Here is a 24,045-nt window from a genome sequence, read left to right as displayed (position 1 = left end):
GTTTTAATATTTTATTCTATTTTATTTGAACATAATCGTGTTGCCGCCTGTTTAAAGCATGTTTTCAAACGTATTTTATGAATAAATGTGACTTTATTTGACCTTAAGGAGCTGTCTGGCTGAGGATAGGCCGCCCCCTTGTGGCGATGGATTGAAACATCTTCTGCAGCCGTAAAACAAACATTCATGAAGACACAAACACGACGCAATGAACTCACATAAACTGTATGAAATTTATTTTTCTCCATCGTCACGCCTCAGAATGAATTTAGCTTATAGAGATATTTCTGCCTTTATTCTCCTTTGTGATAATAACAAACACAAACTTTAATTCCGCAGATTTCTTAGCAGGAATGTCGTAAATATCAGGCTAATGTGGTCAAATTACAGCAAAAAACACAGAACACACAAAATGTGAACAGCACTTTTGGTCCGAGTAACTCTTTCTGATAACACGCTCTAATATTCGGTGGATTATTTATTCATGAATCAACTCATGGTGGCTTTATCGCAGGTTCTCCACTCCTGTAAGGCTGGAACACGTCACAGGCGTGTTGTTGATATGTAGGAGTGAGGAAGTGGTTCAGCACCTCACAGATTTAACACTTGACAGGTAAATGTGTAAAACGTACCAGTGGAATGACGGAGGGAGCTCCTCCACAGCAGCATTTTGTTTTTTACTTCCGGGAGCGTCGTCACAGACAGTTGCTGTATTTCTGCACTTGTTCCCGGATCTCGTCTCGCACCACCGTGGCGTTTCTCTTCAGCTCGTCCAGCTCCATCCGCTGCTTCTCCATCCGCTGCTCGTTGTTCCTGAACTTCTTCTCCAGTTCTGAAACCAGGCGGAGCAGAAAAGAAGAGTCAAAAAATCAGACGTTCCAACATCCGGACACAAATACAACAGAGACTCGTCTCTTCTCTTTGAGCTCAACTAATGCTGAATCCTTTATTTTGATTCTTTTTATTGTGTTTTTTATTCAGATTTCTCTTTATTACTTATGTGCTGCTATTTCTAATTGAACAGAACTTTGGTTCTACTCCTCTTGTTTTAAATGTGATTTACAAATAGACTTCATTTGACTTTAAACCTTAAAGTAGGAATTTTCTCAAATTCTTCTAAATTGTGTAGAAAGTGCAGAGTATGCAGCCCTGCTCATTTAAAGAAACACTGATAATAATAACAACAAAAACAATAATGTAAATTTAGTTTCTATTTCTGTAATCATTTCTACTTCTTCTACTTTATTTTTTATTTCGTCACACTCAGAGAATTAGAAAAACATTTTTTCCACTTCATTATTTTTATTTCCTTAAATTTCTATTTTATTCTACTTCACACAAAGATAATAACAATAATGCATTTTATTTCTGTTTTTTGTTTATATTACTTCTATTTCATTAAATCATTTTTGTATTTGGTCTTTCTTCATACTGAGGGAATAATAGTCAATTCTATTTCTACTTTTTAGTTTTGTATTATTTCTATTTCTTTAAATGTTATTTCTATTTAATTATACATCACACAGAGCATAATAAAAATAATAATAATAATGATAACAATTTTATTTCTACTTTTATTTCTATAATTTGTATTTCTTTAAAATTAATCTCTATTTTACTCTACCTCAGAGAGACAAAACTACTACTAACAATAATAATAATAACACATTTTTAACAATAATAATACATTATATTTCTACAGAACTTTCCGAAACTGGAGCTACAAGGTGCTTTACAAAACACTTAAAAATACACCAAGAATCAGGAAACAACAGAACATTAAAAGACAGCAAAGAAACATGAGTAAAAAGAAGGAAGAGAAGGAATAAACATGTAAACGTCTGGAGAGGTGGGTTTAGAGCAGCTTGTTGTTCTTTCACTTTCAGGCTGAACTGTGGGACTTTAAACATTAAATTATTCTCAGATCTGACGGGTCGAGCTGCAGAATAAGGCGTTTAAAGTGATTTAATGAGAATCGTAAACAGTGTAAAAGCTTCAGATACTGACTGTCCAGCTGTTTTATGCCGTTCTTGGCTTTGTTCAGGAGATCTTCTGCGTCCTTCTTCATGTCTTTGGCCTTCTGGTGGATGCTGGTCAGGTTCCCAGACTCACCGCCCAGAGAGTCCAGCTTCTTCTTCAGCTCGCGGTACCGTTCCTCTGTGTCGTTTACACTCTGGGAGGCGACACAACGTCGTCAGCTACACTCATTTATTTTCTACATTTCTGCTTCCTGTCGTACAGTTTGACCTTCTCACCTTATCCAGAGATGAAGCTGTTTTAGTGGCGTTGTTAGCCTGTTCCAAAGCGTCTTTAGCCATCTGCCTGTTCTGCTCCGTCTTGTTCTTCAGAGCGTCGACGCCGATGGAAAGGTTGTTTAAACGCATCATGACGTCCATCTGCTTGTCCTCCAGCTCCTCCAGCTTCTCCTTCACCTACAGAAGAATGACAAAAAACAAAGAGTAGAGGGTTTAAATGAGCAGATTTGTGTACTATTTGAGCCTTAACACCACCAGCAGTGTGTATCGGACCTTAATGGAATGCAAAGAGTTATTTTTCACCCAAAAGAATCGCATTTCTTTTTTGAAGTTATTTTGTTGGCTTTACTAGGCAGGTTAGTGGAGAGGCAGAAAAGAAAGTAGGAAGAACAATGGAGGGAAGACCTGCAACAAAGGCCTGGGAGCTGGAATCAAACCAGGCTGCTGCATCAGGGGCCATAGAACCTGTGTAGGGGTGGCCCACTAAACCAGCAGAGCTACCTGGGGGATCAGGAGTCACATTTCTGAGGCCTAAACATTCTAAAAAACTCATGAAAATGTGCACAGACATCAGAACTGGTGAAAAATTTGATATTTTATGGGTACAATGGTTCCACAACACCCCCTGCAACACCTATTCTGGGCAGGACGTTTCACCTACGTCTATGAAAATTGGTCGGGAATTCAAAAAAAGGAACCTTGAGCCATACCATAAACCCAACAGGAAGTCTGCCATTTTGATTTAACTGTAAGATTTTTTGTTATTTTGCTCATTTTCAGGGGTGAACTCCTCCTAGGGGGTAAATCCAAGAGACCTCAGATTGATCCAGTACATACAGCAGGCCTGAATGATGAAAAGATGTCAAAATCTTCCACAATAGTCTCAGGGCGTTTCCACGGCAGCTCCCTGAACTTTGGTGCTTCGTCATGAAACAGAAAGTGCTGTCTACCTCCCCTCTTTATGCTCCAATCTGCCTCAAACTTTCCATGCTTGATCACAGTCCTGCCCTGATCACATCCATGTGCTAATATACATTCACAGTCATAGCGCCACCTGTTGGCATGGTGAATATTGACGTTTCACCCAGGCGTAAACTAACCGTGACGTCACCCGTTGGTTTCAACGCAGAGAAAATGAAGCCCGGATTTTGCTACTTCCTGGTCGCCGTTTTGGATTTTTTGGAGCCAGTGACGTAAAAAGCGTCATCAAACAGACTGGACCGGAGAGCAACTAGGGGCAGGATTGGCTGAGGACTCTCTTATCCCGCCCACATTTTACCGCAGAGGCTTCTGTTGCTGTCTATCAGGTATAGCCACGCCCCCTGGCTCCGCCAACTTTAACGATTTATTTAAAATTCAGTATTGATTTATTTTAAGATCGGCCACCTGATCTCTCATTTTGACCATGAAAACTAACGGGAGAAAAATCCTGAGCTGTAGAACATCAGTCTATGAAATTTTATTTTCTCCAAAAATGAATTGGGGTCTATGGAGAAAAAGCTTTTTGGAGCCAACCCTAGAGGACGGCGTGATATTGCAAGTTTTTGACACTTCCGGGTGGGCTTCATTTTTGGAGCCAGATGCTACGTCCATTATATATACAGTCTATGGTTTCACCCAGCCCGATCTCACGAGGATTCGTGAAACTGTCACGTAAGTTTTAGTTTCGGTTTCGTGCGCACCAACACGATTTCGTCATGTTTTTCGTGCCGCTCACCACGAAATGCGCACCAATGTATTTTAAACGGCGGACTTTTCGTGCCACTCAGAACGTATTTCAAAAGAATGTGTATATTATATTTTTAATGTAAAACCGTGGCGAATCCAACGCTATATTTTGCATGACGTCGTTCCTAAACATAACCATAACCATAACCATAACCTAACCATAAGCCGGTGGTACACTTACCAATTTGCATAGGAATTTCAAGAATGTCCGGCGGCCGGCGGCCGCAAACGCAATCACACAAGCAGTATACGCCGATGGACAGCTTAGATCGTCATGAATCCGCCGGTATAAACCACTTTCAGATGTGATTACCACAGCGAAAAACATTTCGTGGTGAGCGGCACGAAAAACATGACGAAATCGTGTTGGTGCGCACGAAACCGAAACTAAAACTTACGTGACAGTTTCACGAATCCCCGTGAGACCGGGTTGTTTCACCATGACAACTGAAGTATTTATATCTCAGCTGCTCATGATCCAGTCTGACCCAAATTTCATTTGCTGGACAAGAGTCCAGGTCTGAAGACATCAACGTTCCAAAAGTGCCTCATAGTCATAGCGCCACCTATTGGTAACAGGAAGTTGCAGCCATTAAATTTGCACGAACCATTGCTAGAAACTTTGTGATGTAACATTGGTCAGCTATGTCTCCACATCTTTAAATTTTTGCCACACCTCGACATGCGTTTACGTGCGAGGACCCGTTCAACGTTGCTCGGAGCTTTAATTTATCTCGTTATCTGATTTTCAGGCATGCTGTACCTGAGCTGTAGCGTTCCTCGTGTCGTTCAGGTTGTCGTGAGCTTCCTTCAGCGCTTTCTTTGCTTTGTCGATGGCCTTCTTGGACACATCCAACGCCTGCTTGGTGCTGTTAGCGGTGTCCTTCACTGCCTCTGCTCGACTCCTACAGAACCAAACCAACAAAAGTTTTCAATCAGCTCCTGCGTTGACCAGCCAGCTGTTAACTGTGTTTGTTTCTGGTGGTTTTTATTTCCAGCCTGAGAGCATTTCTGGACACAAACTGGACATAAATAAACCCAAAAGCAAAATCTGTGGGCCGGAAAACCAAAACATGAGCTGAATGACATTAAAAGAGACGACTGAGAGTTACAAGAGACGAGAGGAATGACGTAATTAGTGAATATAGAAACACTGACACTATCAGCTAAACTTTTTTATAAATGCAAAGTTCTCTAAAGATGTTCCAAAAATGTTCGTAGACCATTTCCAGTTGTTGCATTGAGAACATTCTTCCTTTGTTATCATGTAACATTGTGGGAACATTTTATACAAGAACAGCAACATCCCCATATCATCCTTAGCCACTGCAGCTAAAATGTTCCACCTCTAAAAAATTAAATTACAGGAACATTTTATTAAAACACATTCTGTCATTTGAGGCCTTGACAATCTAAAAAACGTTTTCTGAATGTTGGTTTGAGAACGTTCTTCTTTAGTTATCATGGAACATAATCTGACAACATCCTCCAAACATCCTCTGAATGTTAAAACGTTCTGTCTTAGTTCACTTCTAACCTCACAGGAACATTGTTAGAAATAATAAACATCCTTAAAACGTTCTTTAAACAAAATTAAAATGTTTGCTTTCAAACACTACTAGAACTTGTAAGTAATGCTGTAGGAACATTCTCTGCTTGTTGGGTTGCCCTTTGACTCGATTAGAATTGTTTTGTTGTAAAGAAGTTCTGATAAGGTTTTGCAAAGTTCCGTTGCTTCTTTCAGCTGGAACTTTTCTTTTACTTCCCAAACATTATTAGAACTTGTAGGTAAAGTTGTGGGAACGTTGTCAGCTTTCTGGCTTACTCTTTGATCCAGCTAGGAGTTGTTGTTTTTTTTTCTAAAACTGTTCTCAGAAAGTTCTGCAAAGTTCTAGTAATGTTTTCAGTGGGAAATTTTCTTTGAGTTAATAGAATGTAAAATAAAGTTCTAAAAAAGTTCTGAAAACATTTTCCGAACGTTGCATTGAGAACGTCTTTCCTTTGTCATCACGTAACATTGTGGGAATGTTTTTAGAATAACGTTCCCAACAGCAACATCCCCAAAACATCCTCAGAACATTTAAAAAATGCTCTATTGAGGCCTAACATCTGGGGAACATTTTCTGAATGTTGGTGTGAGAACGTTCTTCTTTAGTTATCATGGAACATAATCTGACAACATCCTCCAAACATCCTCTGAATGTTAAAACGTTCTGTCTTAGTTCACTTTTGAACTCACAGGAACATTATTAGAAATGACAAATATCCTTAAAATGTTCTTTAAACATCAGATTAAAATGTCAACATTACTAGAATTTGTAGGTAAAACTGTGAAAGCATTCCTTGCTTGCTTGGACTCCTGTTATTTTAGCTGAATTTGGTTCAGGGAGTGTGAAAATAAGAAGCGGTCAACGCAGCTCATTCTGACAGTAAACAAGTTTGTTTATGGGAAACACATTTTTCATTATTAATTCGCAGTAGCATCTCTCACTTAGCATCTTTAGCTTTGTCCAGCAGCTCCTTGGCTTTGCTGATGTGCTGTGAGGTCTGATTGACGATCCCCTGGATGTTGGTGAGGTTCCTCAGGTTGTCTTTTATCTCCATGATCATCTTGTTCAGAGTGGTTCTGTTGACCGGCAGCTGGATCGACAGAACCTGCTGAGCGATCTTCTCGATGCTCTCCGGATCGGCTCCCTCCTCTGGACGGAACAACGGAGGACGCAGAGGAAAGAAAAACAACAATGAAGCTACAGAACAACATTTAGACGAAAACCTACCACAGAATTCACATCGCTGCATTGGAATCTGTTTGTTGTTTCCCTTTTAATGCTCTTTAGCGCCACCTGCTGTTAGCAGCAGATTAGCAGCACTAAACAGGAAGTGAGCTAATAGAAACAGGAAGTACTGTTCAGGAAGTTCTTTTCTATGAGATGTGATCAAAATGAGAATCAATCTTCTTGATTTTGTGCCCTTAATTTTTATTTCTATTTGATTTTACTTCACACTGAGAAAATAATAAAAATGATAAGAAGAAGAAGAAGAAGTAAAGATTTCTTCAACTTTATTATTTTTAATATTTTGATTTCTTTCAGTTTTATTCTATATCACACTGAGATAATAATAATAATAGTAAATTTTCTACTTTTTCTATTATTATTTCTATTTCTTGAAATTCTATTTCTATTTAATCTTGCAACACACAGAGAATAACAACAATAATAATAATAACAAGAAGAAGAAGATTCTTTCTATTATTTTGATTTCTTTCAGTTTTATTTCTGTTTTACTCTGTCACACTGAGAGAATAATTATAATAATAGTATTCTTTCTACTTTTTTCTATTATTATTTCTGATTATTTAATTCTATTTCTATTGTATTCTACTTCACACAGACAGAACAATAATAATAACAGTAAATAGTATTTCTCAAGTCCACAATTTGAACATATTAACATGTTTGTCTTTTTTTTTAGTATTTTTGATGATGGTAAGTTTTTGTTAAATACAAATGGATGCATTAGTACTTTGAGTTAAAGAACAAGTGAGTTTGTAAACCTTTTCCTGTTGTATTTTCATACCTTTAAGCTTCTGTACTATGTGCTGCTGTTGCATTTGGTTATCGATGCATTAATAATTTATTTACATCCTGCTTGGCTTTCAGAAACTATGTGTTCTATTTGTTCTAGCTTTTTAGGTAATTTATTCATTTATCATTTTGTTACATTTTACTGCAAAATGCTATTTATTCTGTATTCTGCCGGATCTGATTATGAACTTCCTTCCTTTTTGTTTTTAATACGTTTAAATGACAATAAACTAAACTAAGCGATTCACATGAGTTGATGTCGGTGATCTTTTCTCAGCTGATATATTAGATAGCATGTAACACTCTTAAAAGTACTTATTTGTTCCATTTTGTGCTTGAATGAAATATTTTCCTGATAAACACAACAACCTGTCTGTTCCTATGTGATGCTAATGAGATGCTAAGCTACCAGAAAAGCTTCACAACAACTTCAAATGGTCGTACCAGTGAGGAAGTCTTTGATCTTCTTAATAAAGTCTTTGAGCTTCTTGTTGTTATTTTCATAGTGGTCCTTCTTCTTTTGGGCTTTCTCCAGCATGTTCATCGCCTGGTTCTTCACATCCTGAGTCAGAGCGGCAATATCCTGGAGCTGCACACAAAGAATCGAGAGTCACGTCGACAGAGAAACTTTACAGTCGCTGCAGAAAAAATAAATTCCTCCATCAAACCTTCTTTGAGACGCCCTGCAGCTCGTCCTTGGCGGCGTTCAGACTGTCTGAGAGGTTCCTGGCGTTGTTTAGTGCAGCTACGGAGGCGCTAACCGTCCCGTTGCATCCCTCGCCTCCGCAGACACGGTTACCCAGGTCGTCACGGCAACCGGCGCCGCCGCATCGACTGTCCGGGCAACTGTCGTTGACGCTGGAGTTGCTGTGACCTCCGCACACCTTAAAGGAGCAGAATTATGTGAACATTAATAAAAATAAGGAGTAAAATAAGACAGAGAGGAGTCGAAACAACAATCTTTTTTAGCATTATTCGGATACCAAAAATAAATAATTTCCAGATAGTGCCGTAGCGAACGAATATTCGGATATTCGGGATATTCGGGTCCAGCCCTACAAATAATTAAATATATTTTATGGTTTAATGAAGATAAACTAAAATTCTAAATCATGCTTGTAAAAAATGGGTGAATTAAGCAACGATTAAAGTGAAGAGTCGAATCAGACAGAGGAGTGGAAACAATATTATATTTTAGCATTCTTTGGACTGAAACCAGCAGTAAACAAGATTCTGTGTCGACTACCAAATACAAATTATAAAGGCTGATGTTTAATTATATATGCCATAAAATCAAATATTTAAATATATTACAGGTGAGACAAGCAGTCTCTGCATCATTTGCTTATTATTATCATTATTACACGTTTTGTTCTTAACATTTTGTTTCTATGGGCTTCAAAAATAGAATGCTGTCTTCCTGTGTGGCTAATCTAATAAATAATGAAAAGCAGTATAAAGTCATTTTTTGCTCTGTTTTGGGGCTTTCCTTTGCCATACTAAAATACCACGAAAACGAACATGAACCTTCCATTTATACTGCTCATTACAGATGACGAGTCTGAAAAAGGTAAACTTAAGTATTATTAGACTCAGAAATATTTTAATTCAAAGGCAATCACAAGCAAAGCACTGTGATGATACTGACTCAAGTAAGATAAAGGATGTCAGTTTTTCATGATACATATCATGTTTTCTAGACAGTTTTTGCTTTTATATAATCTATGAGTGATATAAAACATCAGTCATTTATTTTATAAACTCATCATCTACTCTATTTCCAGATTATGTCCATCCTAAAAATAAACAAATAAAATTCTATATGTACAATTAATCTGTTAGGCAGTGCATCCTTGTGGATTCTGTTTTATGTACAACATATTTCACCCGCTTTAACAGTAATAAGCTTGAGGTAAACTAACAGAGCAGCTTTTATTCATGTGGCAAAAAGAAAGGCTCTACAATATTTTTATTTGAACTGCTTTTACCACTAGATGTCACTGTAGGACTCACACATGTCAAAACAATTCAGAGGAATTGTGGTAAAACTACAGAACACAAATCTAAATGCAGCCTGTAATATTCTAAATCATTTTTACCTTTTTGTTTACATTTACAACAAATCTGACAACGTACAACAACTAAGTATGCACTATATTGGAAACAACAACGAAAAAACCAAGAGTGGGATCGAGTTAGAATCAGTCACAAAAACAAGCACGAGTCAGAAGATTTAAAGTTTAACTTGATTTGCATTTTTTTTTAGATTTTTCATGGACTCAAGAAAATACAATTACAGAATTAGGGAAGGTTTCTTTGTTGGACTTTTTTTTAAAATTAGATTTTCCACCTAAAGATGAAAATAGAGAAAAAAAGTTCTTTAAATGACTGAGCAGAAGATACAGGGAACCAACAGGAACCTTATTTATGCATCACGTCTGGTTCCGTTGGAAATGTTTTTGGTTCTTTCTCACTGTCAGCAACTGGTTGCTTTCAGGTAATTCAAAGAGAACTTTAGATTTTCGGGTTTTCTGTTCGGAAGTACAATGAGATAATATTTGTTGTGAATTGGAACTCTATAAATAAAACTGACATGAGTTGAACTGAATAAACAACGTGCTTAAATTAAGAAATGATGAGTGACTTCCAGGACTTCTTACCTTGTGGCTGAGATGATGCACCTTCTTATTCAGGTCGTGGCTCTTCTGCTGCAGCTCACTCAGAGACTTGTTCTCAGCAGCCAGACCTCGGAGGAACTTGTCTTTACGGGCGTCCAGCAGCTCCTCGGTCAGCGCTCTGGTTTTGTTGGACTGCTCTACAGGACTCGAAGGACCAGACACTGAAGCGTTGCATCTCTCCTGAGCCTGCGAGGACTGCTGGTAGTACTTCTTCACTTTCTCAAACTGATCTGTGGAGAACAACAAGCAGGAGTTTGTCTTTTAAAAGCTGTGGATTCTGGTGTTTTGTATATTTATCTGCACTGTGATGGTAAATGAAGGTTTTTATGAGTTCCTCTGATTGACCTGCAAACCCTGAGGTGAGGTAGTCGTCGATGAGGTTCTGTTTGTGAGCCACCGTGGCATTGACGTCCCTCAGTTCCTTCTCTAAGGTATCTAAAATGCGTTTCAGGGCCTCGTTGTCTTCTGCTGTTGTGTTCAGCTCCCGACCGATGCTCATCAGACGTCCATCTGTGAGAGCGATCTCAGCCCTGAAACACACAATTCAGAGATCTGTCACTATTTGGGCTTTTGATATCCATATCGTTTACTATAAAAATGTCAGCCTCTTCCTCACCTGAGGTCATCAATGCTCTGTCCAATCAGCTGGTGGATCTTGTCGCTGTCCTGGCCACTGATGAGGTCCTTCACCTGCTTTAGTTTCCTCTCCAGCTCTCTGATGCGACCATCTCCGACTCCTGGCGTGACGCCGCTGTCCAGGATCTTCTGCAGCGTGTACTGGATGTGCTCCAGGTCTCTCCTGATCTGACAGACGGCGTCGTCCCATAGCTGGAAACATGGGTGACACTGGACGCACTTCGGGAAGTTGCCGGTGAAGCCTCGAGCGCATTCATCACAGCGTTTACCCGCCGCTCCCTCATGGCATTCACATGCACCCGTTGCCCGATCACACTGGACTATTTCTGAACCCACCGGGTGGCAGTTACACTCTGAAAAAGCCAGAATAAAAGCCAGACAATTTATTACCATCCATCCATCCATCCATCCATCCATCCATCCATCCATCCATCCATCCATCCATTTTCTTCCCCTTATCCGGTTCCAGGTCGCGGAGGCAGCAGGCGAAGCAGGTCGTTCCAGACGTCGCTCCCCATCAGAAACGCTTTCCAGCTCTTCCTGGGGGATCCCGAGGCGTTGCCAGGCCAGACTGAGATATATAATCCCTCCAGTGGGTTCTGGGTCCACCCTGAGGTCTACTCCCTGGCGGTCGTGTTTGGAAAACCTCCAAAGGAAGTCTCACCAGAGGCATCTGACTCAGAAGTCTAAACCACCTCGACTGGCTCCTTTAGAGGCTAAGGAGCAGCATCTCTACTCCGAGCTCCCTCCGGATGTCTGAGCTTCTCACCCTACTGTATCTCTAACGCCGAGCCTAGCTACCCGAGAGAGGAAGCTCATTTTGCCCACTTGCATCTGCGATCTCATTCTTTCAGTCACTACCCAGAGCTCATGACCAACATGATCAAGATCTCGAGATACTTGAACTCCTTCACTTGGGGAAGCGACTCCTCCCAATCCGAGGGGGAGATGAATATTACGATTCAATCAATATTAAAGTTCATAAACATGATAAGAATGTTGTTTCTGTAGAAAATACTGCTCATAACTTGAGTTACCTTGACACTGAACCCGTGGGTCTCCCCAGTGGAACTGCTCACACTCGGTGCACTGTTTACCTCCGAAGCCTGGACGACAATGACAGTGGCCCGTGAACTGCAGACGCAACAAGAACAGAGATTAAAAAAAGGTCAAACAGTAACATCAACAACAACATGCTGTTTGTTTTCTGAGGCCCACTGTGTTCCTCACCATGTTGCAGTGACTTCCCAGAGCATGTTGAGGGTCACAGTTACAGGGTTCGCAGCCTCTGTCCTGACCGTAGTTCCAGTGGTTCGCAGCGCACTGGTCGCAGTTGTGTCCGTCCACGTTCTCCCTGCAGGTACAGCTGCCGGTCTGCCGGTCGCACTGACACTGACCGTCGCTGCAGGCAGAGTGGATGGTTCCAGCAGTAACACAGGTACAGCCTGAGAAACACAACAGTTCTACTCAGCATCTATATGGACATAATTAGCAAATTTCACAGAATATACACCACAAATCAAAAGGTTGGGGTCACCCAGACAATTTCATGGTTCCATGAGAACTCCTACTTTTATTCATGTGCTAACATAATTGCACAAGGGTTTTCTGATCATCAATGAGCCTTTCAACACCATTAGCTAACACAATGTAGCATTAGAACACAGGAGTGATGGTTGCTGGAAATGTTCCTCTGTACCCCTATGGAGATATTCCATTAAAAATCAGCCGTTTCCAGCTAGAAGAGTCATTTACCACATTAACAATGTCTAGACTAGATTTATCATTCATTTAATGTTATCTTCATTGAAAAAAATCTGCTTTACTTTCAAAAATAAGGACATTTCTGCATGAGCCCGAACTTTTGAAGGGTAGTGTATATCTACATATAATAAATAACTTCTATATATCCATAGAACTTATTGGTTTATGAAGCACTGAATAGTTTGGGGACAGAACACATATTAGAAAAAGCCAATTATAGCCCCAAAGTTTTACAAAATTTTGAGAAATAAGGTGTCAATGGAAGACTAATGCTAATACTGACAGCAAATGTTAATACTGACAACTAATGCTAATGCTGATGACCAATGCTAATAGTGATGACGAATGCTACTACTGATGACTAATGCAAATACTTAGTGCTAATGCTAGTACTGACAAATAATGCTAATAATGACGACTAATGCTACCAGTGATGACGAATAATGCTAATAGTGCTGGCTAATGCTAATGCAGACAAATAATGTTAATAGTGGTGGTTAACGCTAATGCTGATGACCAGTGCTAATAGAAATGAAGCAATACCCTCAAAAACATGTTATGGAAGAACGACACATTGTTATGCTGCATAATTAAATATCCACCATCATCACTCACGCCTGCAGTCTTGGGCCAAAGCGTTGCCGTAGTAACCAATCTGGCAGCGGTCGCAGGACGGGCCATCGGTGTGGTACAGGCACTTCAGGCATTGGCCGGTCCTCGGGTCACATGACCCAGGGTCCTGGGTCTCAATGTTGCCGTTGCACTGGCAGGGGAGACACTGCCCACCGGCCTGCTCTGGGTTGCCATAGTAACCAGGGGCACACTGGTTACATCGCGGACCTGGGATGAAAATGGAGGGAATAAATATAGATAGACAGACTAATGCTAATACTGATGGCTCATGTTAATACTGATGACTAATGCTATCAGTGGCAGCTAATGCTACCACTGATGACTAATGCTATTAGTGGCGGCTAATGCTACCACTGATGACTAATGCTAATAGTCGCGGTTAATGCTAACACTGATGACTAATGCTAACACTGATGACTAATACCATACAGTCTATGGTTAATACTGATGACTAATGCTAATATTGATGACTAATGCTAATACCGACGACCAATCCTAATACTGATGGCTAATATTAATACTGATGACATATGCTAATACTGATAGCTAATGCTAATACTAAAGACTAATGCTAATACTGGCCACTAATGCTTATACTGATTTGTAATGGTAATGCTAACAACTCATGCTAACAATATGGAAAATGCTAATATTGATGACAAATGGCTAACTATACGACTAAAAACCAATGCAAATACTGATGAATAATGCTAATATTGATGACAAGTGCTAATACTAATGATTAATACTAATACTGATGATTGATGTTCATGCTGACGACTCATGCAAATAATTATGGATAATGCTATTATTAAATACTTATACTAAAAATCGATGCAAATACTAATGACTCCTGCTAATATTGACTAATACAAAGGCTGACGACTGATGCTAATACTGATGACTAATGTTAATGGCGACGACTACTCCTAAGACAGATGGCTCATGAATACAAATAAATACAGTATAACAATACAAAAAATAAGAATTAAAAAAAAAACAGGAAATGGAGTGAAAAGTTCAATGCAGAATCAGACACTTTTTGATTTTGCATGGTACAAATACATACAAAAAAGTCAATCAGGTAAGCCTAGTTGATCAATAACACTGTAGAATAAAAAGTTCTCATCAAATATAAAATGAGAACAAGTGAGCTGTATTGTCATAGCTTACCACTATATCCTTGTTTGCAGTTACAGATGATCTGATTAGATGTATGGTCAGCATGACAAGAATTCCCATTGAAGTGATCAGAGCCAGGGTTGCCGGGGCAGGGGCAAGGCCGACAGTGCTCCCCTGATCCAAGCACTGGGTTTCCAAAGAATCCATCCACACAGCTAGGACAAATAAAGGGGATATTTACTATTAATCAGACAACTAATGCTAATAATGATGGCTAATTCTAATACCAACAACTAATAAACTGACGACAAATGCTGATACTAACAGCTAATGTAAATACTGATGGCTAATACTAACACTGACGACCTATGCTAACACTGATGGCTCCTACTAATACTAAAGCCAAATGCCAATATTGAAGACAAAAGCTAATAGTGATGACTAATGCCAATACTAAAGACTGATACAAATATCGATGACTAATGTTAATTGTGACGGTTAATGCTAATACTGATGCTGATGGCTAATGCAAATACTGATGACTAATATCAATACTGATGACTAATGTTAACATTGAAAACTAATGCCAGTACTGATGACTAATGCTAATACTGATGAGTTACTCTAATACTGATAGCTAATGCTAATAGTGATGGCTAATGCTAATATTTAAGACTAATGCTAATATGCTAATACTGATGACTAATGCTAATAGTGTTGGCTAATGCTATACTCAAGACTAATGCTAATGCTGATGACTAATGCTAATAATGATGGCTAATTCTAATGCTGCTGCCCAATGCTCAGAGTGATGGCTAATACTAATACTGATGACTAATGCTAATGCTGATGACTAATGCTAATACTGATGGCTAATGCAGATACTTAAGACTAATGCTAATACTGATGACAAATGCTCATAGTGATGGCTCATGCCAATACTTAAGACTAATGCTAATATGCTAATACTGATGACTAATGCTAATAGTGTTGGTTAATGCTATACTTAAAACTAATGCTAATGTTTAAGACTAATGCTAAAAGTTAATACTGATGGCTAATGCTGAAATTGATGAATAATGCTAAAAATAAAAATAAAAAATTAGAAAAATAAAAAAACAGTGTGAATAGTTCAACGCAGAACCAAGCAATTCCTGTGATTTTGTACAGTGCAGATACAATCAAAATATCAATCAGAAGGATTTATTTCAAAGAGACTGAGGTTAAAGAGTGAGAGTGAGTTGTCATCACCGTTCACAGAGGTGTCCAGCTGTGTAGTCCCTGCAGCCTCCACATTCTCCGGTCCGTGGGTCGCAGAGGTCGGCGTGGCCGTTGCACTGGCAGGGGCTGCAGCTGGGGAAGCCCCACTGGCCTGGCTGGCAGTCGGAGCACTGGCGACCAGTAGCTCCTGGCCTGCACTGGCAGTGGCCGGTACCTGGGTCACACTGGTGGCTCAGAGAACCCTCAGGGTGGCAGTCGCAGGCTGGGGGGGAGAAAAATAACTGTGCTATATCTATTTTTCTACATATACTAGGATATATGCTGTATCGGAATTTTCTACTTACATACAATCTGTGTAATGCAAATACTAGTCTGTAATCTGTAATAATAACACTGACATGTACAATACTGTTATTTCTATAGCTAGTACTGATTTATATTTTAGTTTATTTTTTGGAATACATGCCTTAAATGTTTGCACTATCTTGCTGCTGTAAAACTGCAAATTTCACCACTAATCAAGATTTATCTCATATCATCTGCTTTTCTATATCAGTGGTAATCACTGCTTCTGCTTCGTGTATTTACAAGCAACAAAAACTGCTTTATTTAAGCGATTCTTTGCTTTTCTGTATGAGGCATGGTTTCAAGGATATTTTTTTCAGCACAAAAAACTGCAATACACAGCGTTTTTCTTTTAAAGGTCAGCAACCTTACAGTTAAACTAAAAATCTTTCTTCCTTCCATAAATTGTAAAGGTTCATGTGAACTGTTATTCTTAACTGTGCTTTATAATTCTCTATAATTCTTTAATAATATTTAAACAAGAAAGAGTGTAGTTTAACTGTACGGTTGCTTACCTTTGACAGAAAAACACTCTGTATTGCACTTTTGTGTGCTGAAATTAAAATCCTTGAACACATGTCCCGTACAGAAAAGCAAAGAATTGCTTAAATAAAGCAGTTTTTGTTGCTTAAACATATAGGAGGCAGAAGCAGTGATTACCGCTGAGAAAGAAAAGTTGATGATATGAGATAAGTCTTTATTAACCCCACATTCAGAACTTATTCAGAACTGTGCTTTATAATTCTTCAGTTTCCAATGAATCCTACAACTCTTAATTTAAATTATGACATCACTGAAACACACAAATCTTTGAAACAGTTCTTTCATAAATTTCTTATAAATCTGGTGAGATAAAACAAAACAAAAAAGAAATGGAACTATCTAGCCATAATATCAAGAAATATGTTTGGAGGAGAGAAGGTGAGGCCTTTAACCCCAACAACAGTCAACCTTATATCAAGCATGGTGGTGGCAGTATCATGCTCTGGAGCTGTTTTGTTATTGCAAAGTAAATGTAAAAATGAAACAGGAGGATTACCTCGGCATTATTCAGGAAAATCTAAACTATATAAAGGAAAAAAACTTAGCGTGTCAAAATACATATTATGTCGAATGAAGGGTGTAAAATATGGTTAAATCTACTAAGAAAACTGTTTAAAATGTTCCTAATGTTGGACTAACGCAAATAATGACAGCTAATGCTAATGGACAGGGCATTATTCCAAACAGCCAATGAAGCTGAGAAAACAAGCTGTCAAACTAAACTCTCAAAACTGCAAACTGTGACCTGCAAAACGTTAACATTGATGGTTAATGCTAATGTTGTTGACCAGTGCTCAAAGTGATGGCTCATGCTAATACTACAGAGTAATACAAATACTGATGACGAATGTGAACACTGATGGCTACTACTAACACGAAAGACAAATGCTAATACTGATGACTCATGCTAATGCTAATGACTAATGGTAATCGTCATGGCAAATGCTAACACTAAAGACAAATACTAATAACTAATGTTAATGCTGATGACTAATAACAATGCTTTTGACCGATGCTCAGAGTGATGGCTTATGCTAACACTACAGACTAATGCTAATACGTACGGCTAATGCTGATGAGTAATGCTAATAGTGATGGCTAATGCTAATACTAAAGACTAATACAAATACTGATGACAAATGTGAACACTGATGGCGACCACTAATACTAATAAAGATAAATGCTAAAACTGATGACTAATGCTAATGCCGATGACTAATGCGAACAGCGATGGCTAATGCTAATACTAAAGACTAATACAAAACTGATGACGAATGTGAACACTGATGGCTACTATTAATGCTAATTAGTAATGCTAATAGTGATGGCTAATGCTAACGCTAAAGACTAATACAAATACTGATGACTAATGCTAATGCTGATGACAATTGCCTATGCTGCTGACCAATGTTGAGATTGATGGCTAATGCTAATACTAAAGATGAATGCTAATAAGGAAGACTAATGCTAATGCTGATGACTAATGCTAATAGTGATGGCTAATGCTAATGCTAAAGACTAATACAAATACTGATGATGAATGTGAACACTGATGGCTAATATTAAAGACAGAAGCCAATAGTGATGACTAATGGTAATACTGAAGAGTAATGCTAATAGTGACAGCCAATGCTAATACTAAAGACTAATGTTGATACCGGTGACTAAAGCTAATTAATTCAGGGTTTTTTTTCTCTGCTTCTAAACATAGTGGCCGGGTCATTTTTGACCCTAAGGCAACACAAGGGTTACACCTGCAACACAACAACGGGTGCAAAAAGTAAAGCTGAAGTGTAAATACCAGTTTAACGTACTGTTTTCTACCTGTGAACAGTTGTTTTTTGACTCACCAGTGCAACCATTCGCTCCAAAGCCATAGGTTCCAGGTGCACACTGGTCACAGCGGCGACCCATAACGTTGGGTTTACAGCGACACTGACCTCCGACCTTATCACATTCCCCGCTGAGGGATCCCTGAGGGTCACACTGACAGGCTGCATACAGATAAAAAAATAAATGAAACATCACATTAGCATTACTGGTAAAGAAATGACGAATCTGAACACCTTGTTGTTGTTGTATTTGTGTATACTTACGCAGAGCGCCGTCGTGGATGATTGAGGAAATACTGCAGATAAGTTTGGAGCACATCTCAGCCAGAGCTGGCATCGGCGTGATCATGAAAGAATCCAAACACATGTAGCGAATCATCTCATCCCGTCGCTGCTCCGCTTCTGGTGTGTTACCTTCGAAACCAGGAAGTTCTGTGTATTTGGGGATCAGGACCAGCTGTTGGGGTAAAGAAACAGAAATCTCAGGTCAAAAAACAGGAAAAGATTGAAGGACTACAGCTTCACTGATGCAGGTGAAGAAATGGTAAATAATGCTAAAACATTCTGAGAAAGTTCTAGTGATGTTTACAGCAGGAAGTTTTAGTTCTCAAAGTGTACCTCTAAAAGGTAAAAAAAAAAAGATGTTCTAAAAATGCTGTTAAAACATGTACTTCCTTTGTTGTCATGTGACACTGTGACAACATTCTTACCAGCAATATCTTCAGAATATTCTAACTTTGTTCATTTTTAAATTAGAAGAATGTTTGAATGTTGGTTTGAGAACGTTCTCATGGAACATAATCTGACAATATCCTCAAATATACTCTAATGTTAGAACATTCTGAGTTCTACTAACATTTTTAATTTTTCTTTTAGTTCCCAGAATGTTCTTCTTAAAGGCAGAATAAAGTTCTATAAAGGCGCTCTAGAAATGTTCTTAAGACATTTTCCAAATGTTGCATCTAGAACGTCCTTTCTTTAATGTAATCATGAAAATTGTTGGAACGTTTTATAGAAGAACGTTCTCAACAGCAACATTCCCGAAACATTAACAGAACATTGCAGGTAAAGTGTTCCACATTTGTTAATATTTTAAATTACAGGGAACCTTTTATAGAAACACATTCTGTCTTCTGAGGCCACAAAGGATCTGGAGAACATTTTCTGAATGTTGGTTTGAGAACGTTCTTCTTTAGTTATCATGGAACATAATCTGACAACATCCTCCAAACATCCTCTGAATGTTAAAATGTTCTGTCTTAGTTCACTTTTAAACTCACAGGAACATTATTAGAAATCATAAAAATCCTTAAAACGTTCTTTGAGCATCAGATTAAAATGTTTTCTTCCAAACAACACTAGAACTTGTAGAGAACTGAGAAAGTTCTGCAAAGTTCTAATAATGTTCTCAACAGGTAAGGTTTGTTTTAGCAAATGTCGTGGGAAAGTTCCCTGCTTGCAACTATAAATTAACTTATGGAAAAAAAAAAACCATTAGAATGTAACAGCTGAAAGACAGATATAAACTCTACAAACCAAGATTCTCTCAGGGTTTATTTTGGAAAGGTGCTTATTATTGGCAAGAAAATAAAGTTAAATACCAAAACCTGTGTTGTGTTTACAGAAAAAACTTCCAAAAGTGCTTTAAAACAAAGTCTTTATCCTTGTTGGAAAGTTAATTCAAAATCAAAGTCAATTCAACACAGCTTCAACATCTGTATTGATATTTTCCCACCACTAGGGGGAAACTTCACTCATTTAAACTCATTGTGAGGTCACTTCTGACTGAACCCTGCTCATGATCTAACTTTGGACTCTCAGCTTCACTGATAGAGGCGAAGCAGATGACTTACTAAAGCCACAGTGGTGTCAGTTTCCTAGACTGTCTTGTAAAAACAGCAGAATGAGAAACAGTTAGTTGAATCTCACCGAGTCGATCAGAATGAAGGCGGTTAGGTGTCGGTGTGCGACTCCGTGACGCTGGAACCTGATGGCGACCACGTAACGATTACTGGGCTCAAAACAAAACGGCCTCGGCATCTGGATGTACCTGGAAAAACATGATGCACACAAAAACACTGAAAAAGATAAATACATAATAATTTCTACTCTTTTTTTTGACTTCTTGTTCCTCCTTCTGAAGTTATTCAGCTGGAATGCAACGAGGTAACTTGTAAAAATTGTGTGTTTTGTACTTACATATAAATGTAATCACATGCAATCAATCAGACAGAACAAGACGTAGAATAAGGTGATTTTCTGAAAAAATCCTGCGTTTCTGGCTCACATTTGCTTACAGATGAGCAGTTTAAAACCATTGTAAACATTTGTTTCTGTTTTTAGCTTCTTGCTGTGATAAATGACCTTATTGAGGTGATTTTTTAAAGACAACATGCTTTTTGGGTTCTCATTTTTTAGCAATTGTTTAATTGTACAATTTTCATTTGGGTACTTAAATGTATTTTGGGGCATTATTTCCAGAAAGTGTAACGACTGGGGGGAAAAAAGCACTCTTTAATTTTACTGACTTTTTACAGCAACATTTATTTCTTACTCTCATACATAACTTTGCTTAGTTTCTTGGATTAAACCCTGTTTCAGGGCGTTTTCTACCTGCCTCTGGACTTACTGTAAACCCTGCGTTTGTGTGCTGGTCTCCCTTTGCTAATTGGTTTTGGCCGATGAACGGACCTCAGCGGTGAACGGAAGCTGACCTCGGTCCGCTGAGACGGACAGATCCGGGCAGGGTCGGACCTCTTAGTTCCAGATGAGTTCAGACTCTGAAAAGCTTCTCAGCAGGTTGAAACTAAACAGCCTCACAGGTTTTTGTCTTATATCCTGTTTTTGTTTCCCAGATTTCTCTACAGGGATAATTAATGCTTAATCTGTGTGATCTGCAGTAATCGGCCTAATGTGGTCATTCCATGACGATATATTAACGGACCAATATGAGGTAAATATCATGACATAATCATTTACTTGAAGATATTTATGATGCTGCTGTTGGAGTAGATGCCATCTAACTATTAACAAGCCTTCAGAAAGGAGGAAAGTGAGAAAAGCCAAAGGTGAAAGTAATTCAAAGATGAAAAAGATTAGCTGTGTAGCAAAAATCTTTAATTATTTATAATGAATCTTAAGATATATTCAAGCTGATTATCCTTTCACTGTCAAACGATTGTCGTGTGTTTAGTCTTGTGCATCTTTTTTACACTCTTTCATTACAAATTTCAGTCACGTTGCAGAGTAGGTTAAAAAAAGGGCTGAATGCATGAACTAAAGGCAAATGTTTTTGATCTGAATCTGAATTTAAAATGATTTAGATGCAAAGACACACACTAAAAGCAATTATCTTTTACATTTTAACACAGAATATAATGATTTTACGAATGAAAAATTATGGTTTTGAAGAGTCTTTAGCCTTTGAATGAAAATCTGTTACAGAACTGACCCATCTAAGCTCACTGACTTTTGATCTGGACCTGTTCTAAAGTGGTCCAGATGCAAAAAATGCACTAAAATCTCCATTTTGTTTTACATTTCAACACATAAAGTATTGGTTTACATATCAAAAATTATGTTTTATAGAGTTTTCAGCCTTCATATGACAATCTATTACAGATTTAACCCATCATAGCTCACTCGGTTTTGACCTGGACCGGGTCTAAAGTGATCCAGCTGCAAAACAAATCCACACGAAAATCTTTATGTTTGACATTTTAACACAACAATTTATTGTTTTACAAATCAAAAATGATGTTTTATAGAATCTTTAGCCTTTGTATGACAATCTCTTACATATTTGACCATCCTAAACTCACTGGTTTTTGATCAGGACCTGGTCTAAAGTGGTCTAGATGCAATAACAAAGAGAGAAACCTGTGGAATTCCATTTTTTTTTTTAAATTTTCACAAATAGAATAACAGTTTTACAGAACAGAACCTGTAGGTTAAATCATCTTCAGTCTAGTCCAGATTCTAGTTCATTCACTTTTACCTGTCAGCGGTTATAATGTTGTGGCTGAACGTGTAATCTTAAGTTGGACAAACCAAACACAAAGCTTTGATTCAGCTTCTGAATCTCACTTAACCAAAGGAAGTTGAGTAAACTTCCTTTGCAGCTAGTTCCCTTTTTTTCTGAAGCTTTCTTCTTGATGAACCTGGACCAGACGCATGTAGAGTAACACCTGGTTTCTTTTCCAGATCTTTCCCACATCCCGATATCAGTAAACAAACCTGCTCCTTCCTGTACCTGATTCCGACATCGTCTGTCCTACTTTGTCTTCCTGCCATCGGTGAAACAATAGTGAAACCGCTGCGGGGTGAAGTGAAATAAGAACTCACACAAGCCACGACACGTTCAGGTTACAACAATGACATGATGCAATTTTTCTCCTGAGCTATCTGGGACACTCAAACAAGCCCTGCAGTGACTTGAACAAACACACCGGCTGCACACGGACCACATCTCAGGTTTATACACAAAGACGGCGGTGGTGCAGGTACCTGTTACGGTGTGGCAGGGTGACGGTGTAGAGCTGTTCAGTCGGTAGGAGGTTTCCACAGCGGAGACTGGAGGGCAGCTGGACGGAGGTTATACTGACCACGGCCTCCCAGTCTTCTGTCGACTGTAAAGCACAGATAGAAGCAAAGATTAGTGCAAATAACTACGTTTTAGATCAGTTTCATAGGTCATGATCTTCATTCGGGCACCTCGGGTTCGTAGCGGATCATGATGTCGTACTCCATGGCGTAGGGGATGTTGTCGATGGTGAACACCAGGCCGGCGCCATCTTTGACTCGAGCAAACCCAGGTCCAGTCCAGGTCACCATGTGGCTGGGAGTGTGTTCTCTATGAACCGTCCGCACATCCGGCTAAAAGAAGCAGAAACATCACCAAAGAAGAATTTTATCTTTCAATTATTACAACCTACGCTCTATACAACACCTACAATACCGTTCAAATGTTCTGGGTCATGTAGGAAAGTCCTTATTTTTGAAAGAAAAGCATTTTTTTCAATGTAGATAACATTAAATTAATGATAAATCCAGTGTAGACATTGTTAATGTGGCAAATAACTATTCTAGCTGGAAACAGCTGATTTTTAATGGAATATCTCCATAGGGGTACAGAGGAACACTTCCAGCAACCATCACTCCTGACAGAAGACATACAGTGCCTTGTGAAAGTATTCGGCCCCCTTGAACTTTTCAACCTTTCGCCACATTTCAGGCTTCAAACATTATAAAAAGATATAAAATTTTAATTTTTTGTCAAGAATCAACAACAATTGGGACACAATCGTGAAGTGGAATGAAATTTATTGGATATTTTATACTTTTTTAACAAATAAAAAACTGAAAAGTGGGGTGTGCAATATTATTCGGCCCCTTTACTTTCAGTGCAGCAAACTCACTCCAGAAGTTCAGTGAGGATCTCTGAATGATCCAATGTTGTCCTAAATGACTGATGATGATAAATAGAATCCACCTGTGTGTAATCAAGTCTCCATATAAATGCACCTGCTCTGTGATAGTCTCAGGGTTCTGTTTAAAGTGCAGAGAGCATCATGAAGACCAAGGAACACACCAGGCAGGTCCCAGATACTGTTGTGGAGAAGTTTAAAGCCGGATTTGGATACAAAAAGATTTCCCAAGCTTTAAACATCTCAAGGAGCACTGTGCAAGCAGTCATATTGAA

The 24,045-nt window shown here is 38.7% G+C and overlaps 1 protein-coding gene across 2 annotated transcripts in view; it reads right to left on the bottom strand.

The window, feature by feature from the left end:
- Nucleotides 1-214: 214 nt before the first annotated feature.
- The window catches only part of lamb2l (laminin, beta 2-like), a 94,739-nt gene continuing 70,908 nt past the window's right edge, over nt 215-24,045 (bottom strand). For both annotated transcript variants that reach the window (XM_051949811.1, XM_022205946.2), the window contains exons 16-35: nt 23,058-23,219; nt 22,851-22,972; nt 20,274-20,394; nt 18,609-18,801; nt 18,363-18,506; nt 15,655-15,886; nt 14,455-14,618; nt 13,264-13,488; nt 12,115-12,329; nt 11,922-12,018; nt 10,865-11,237; nt 10,594-10,778; nt 10,231-10,478; nt 8,239-8,454; nt 8,015-8,159; nt 6,475-6,682; nt 4,747-4,888; nt 2,256-2,432; nt 2,008-2,173; nt 215-832 (exon numbers count right to left, since the gene is read on the bottom strand). In XM_051949811.1, the coding sequence (XP_051805771.1) occupies nt 696-832; nt 2,008-2,173; nt 2,256-2,432; nt 4,747-4,888; nt 6,475-6,682; nt 8,015-8,159; nt 8,239-8,454; nt 10,231-10,478; nt 10,594-10,778; nt 10,865-11,237; nt 11,922-12,018; nt 12,115-12,329; nt 13,264-13,488; nt 14,455-14,618; nt 15,655-15,886; nt 18,363-18,506; nt 18,609-18,801; nt 20,274-20,394; nt 22,851-22,972; nt 23,058-23,219 (3,672 nt within the window). In that variant the 3' untranslated portion in view covers nt 215-695. The remainder of the gene's footprint in view (nt 833-2,007; nt 2,174-2,255; nt 2,433-4,746; nt 4,889-6,474; nt 6,683-8,014; nt 8,160-8,238; nt 8,455-10,230; nt 10,479-10,593; nt 10,779-10,864; nt 11,238-11,921; nt 12,019-12,114; nt 12,330-13,263; nt 13,489-14,454; nt 14,619-15,654; nt 15,887-18,362; nt 18,507-18,608; nt 18,802-20,273; nt 20,395-22,850; nt 22,973-23,057; nt 23,220-24,045) is intronic.

This window comes from Acanthochromis polyacanthus, chromosome 6 (genome assembly GCF_021347895.1).
Source record: "Acanthochromis polyacanthus isolate Apoly-LR-REF ecotype Palm Island chromosome 6, KAUST_Apoly_ChrSc, whole genome shotgun sequence".
NCBI lineage: Eukaryota > Metazoa > Chordata > Actinopteri > Pomacentridae > Acanthochromis > Acanthochromis polyacanthus.
The sequence above is the reverse complement of the archived record's forward strand: the minus strand, read 5'-3'. Positions and strand labels throughout refer to the sequence as shown.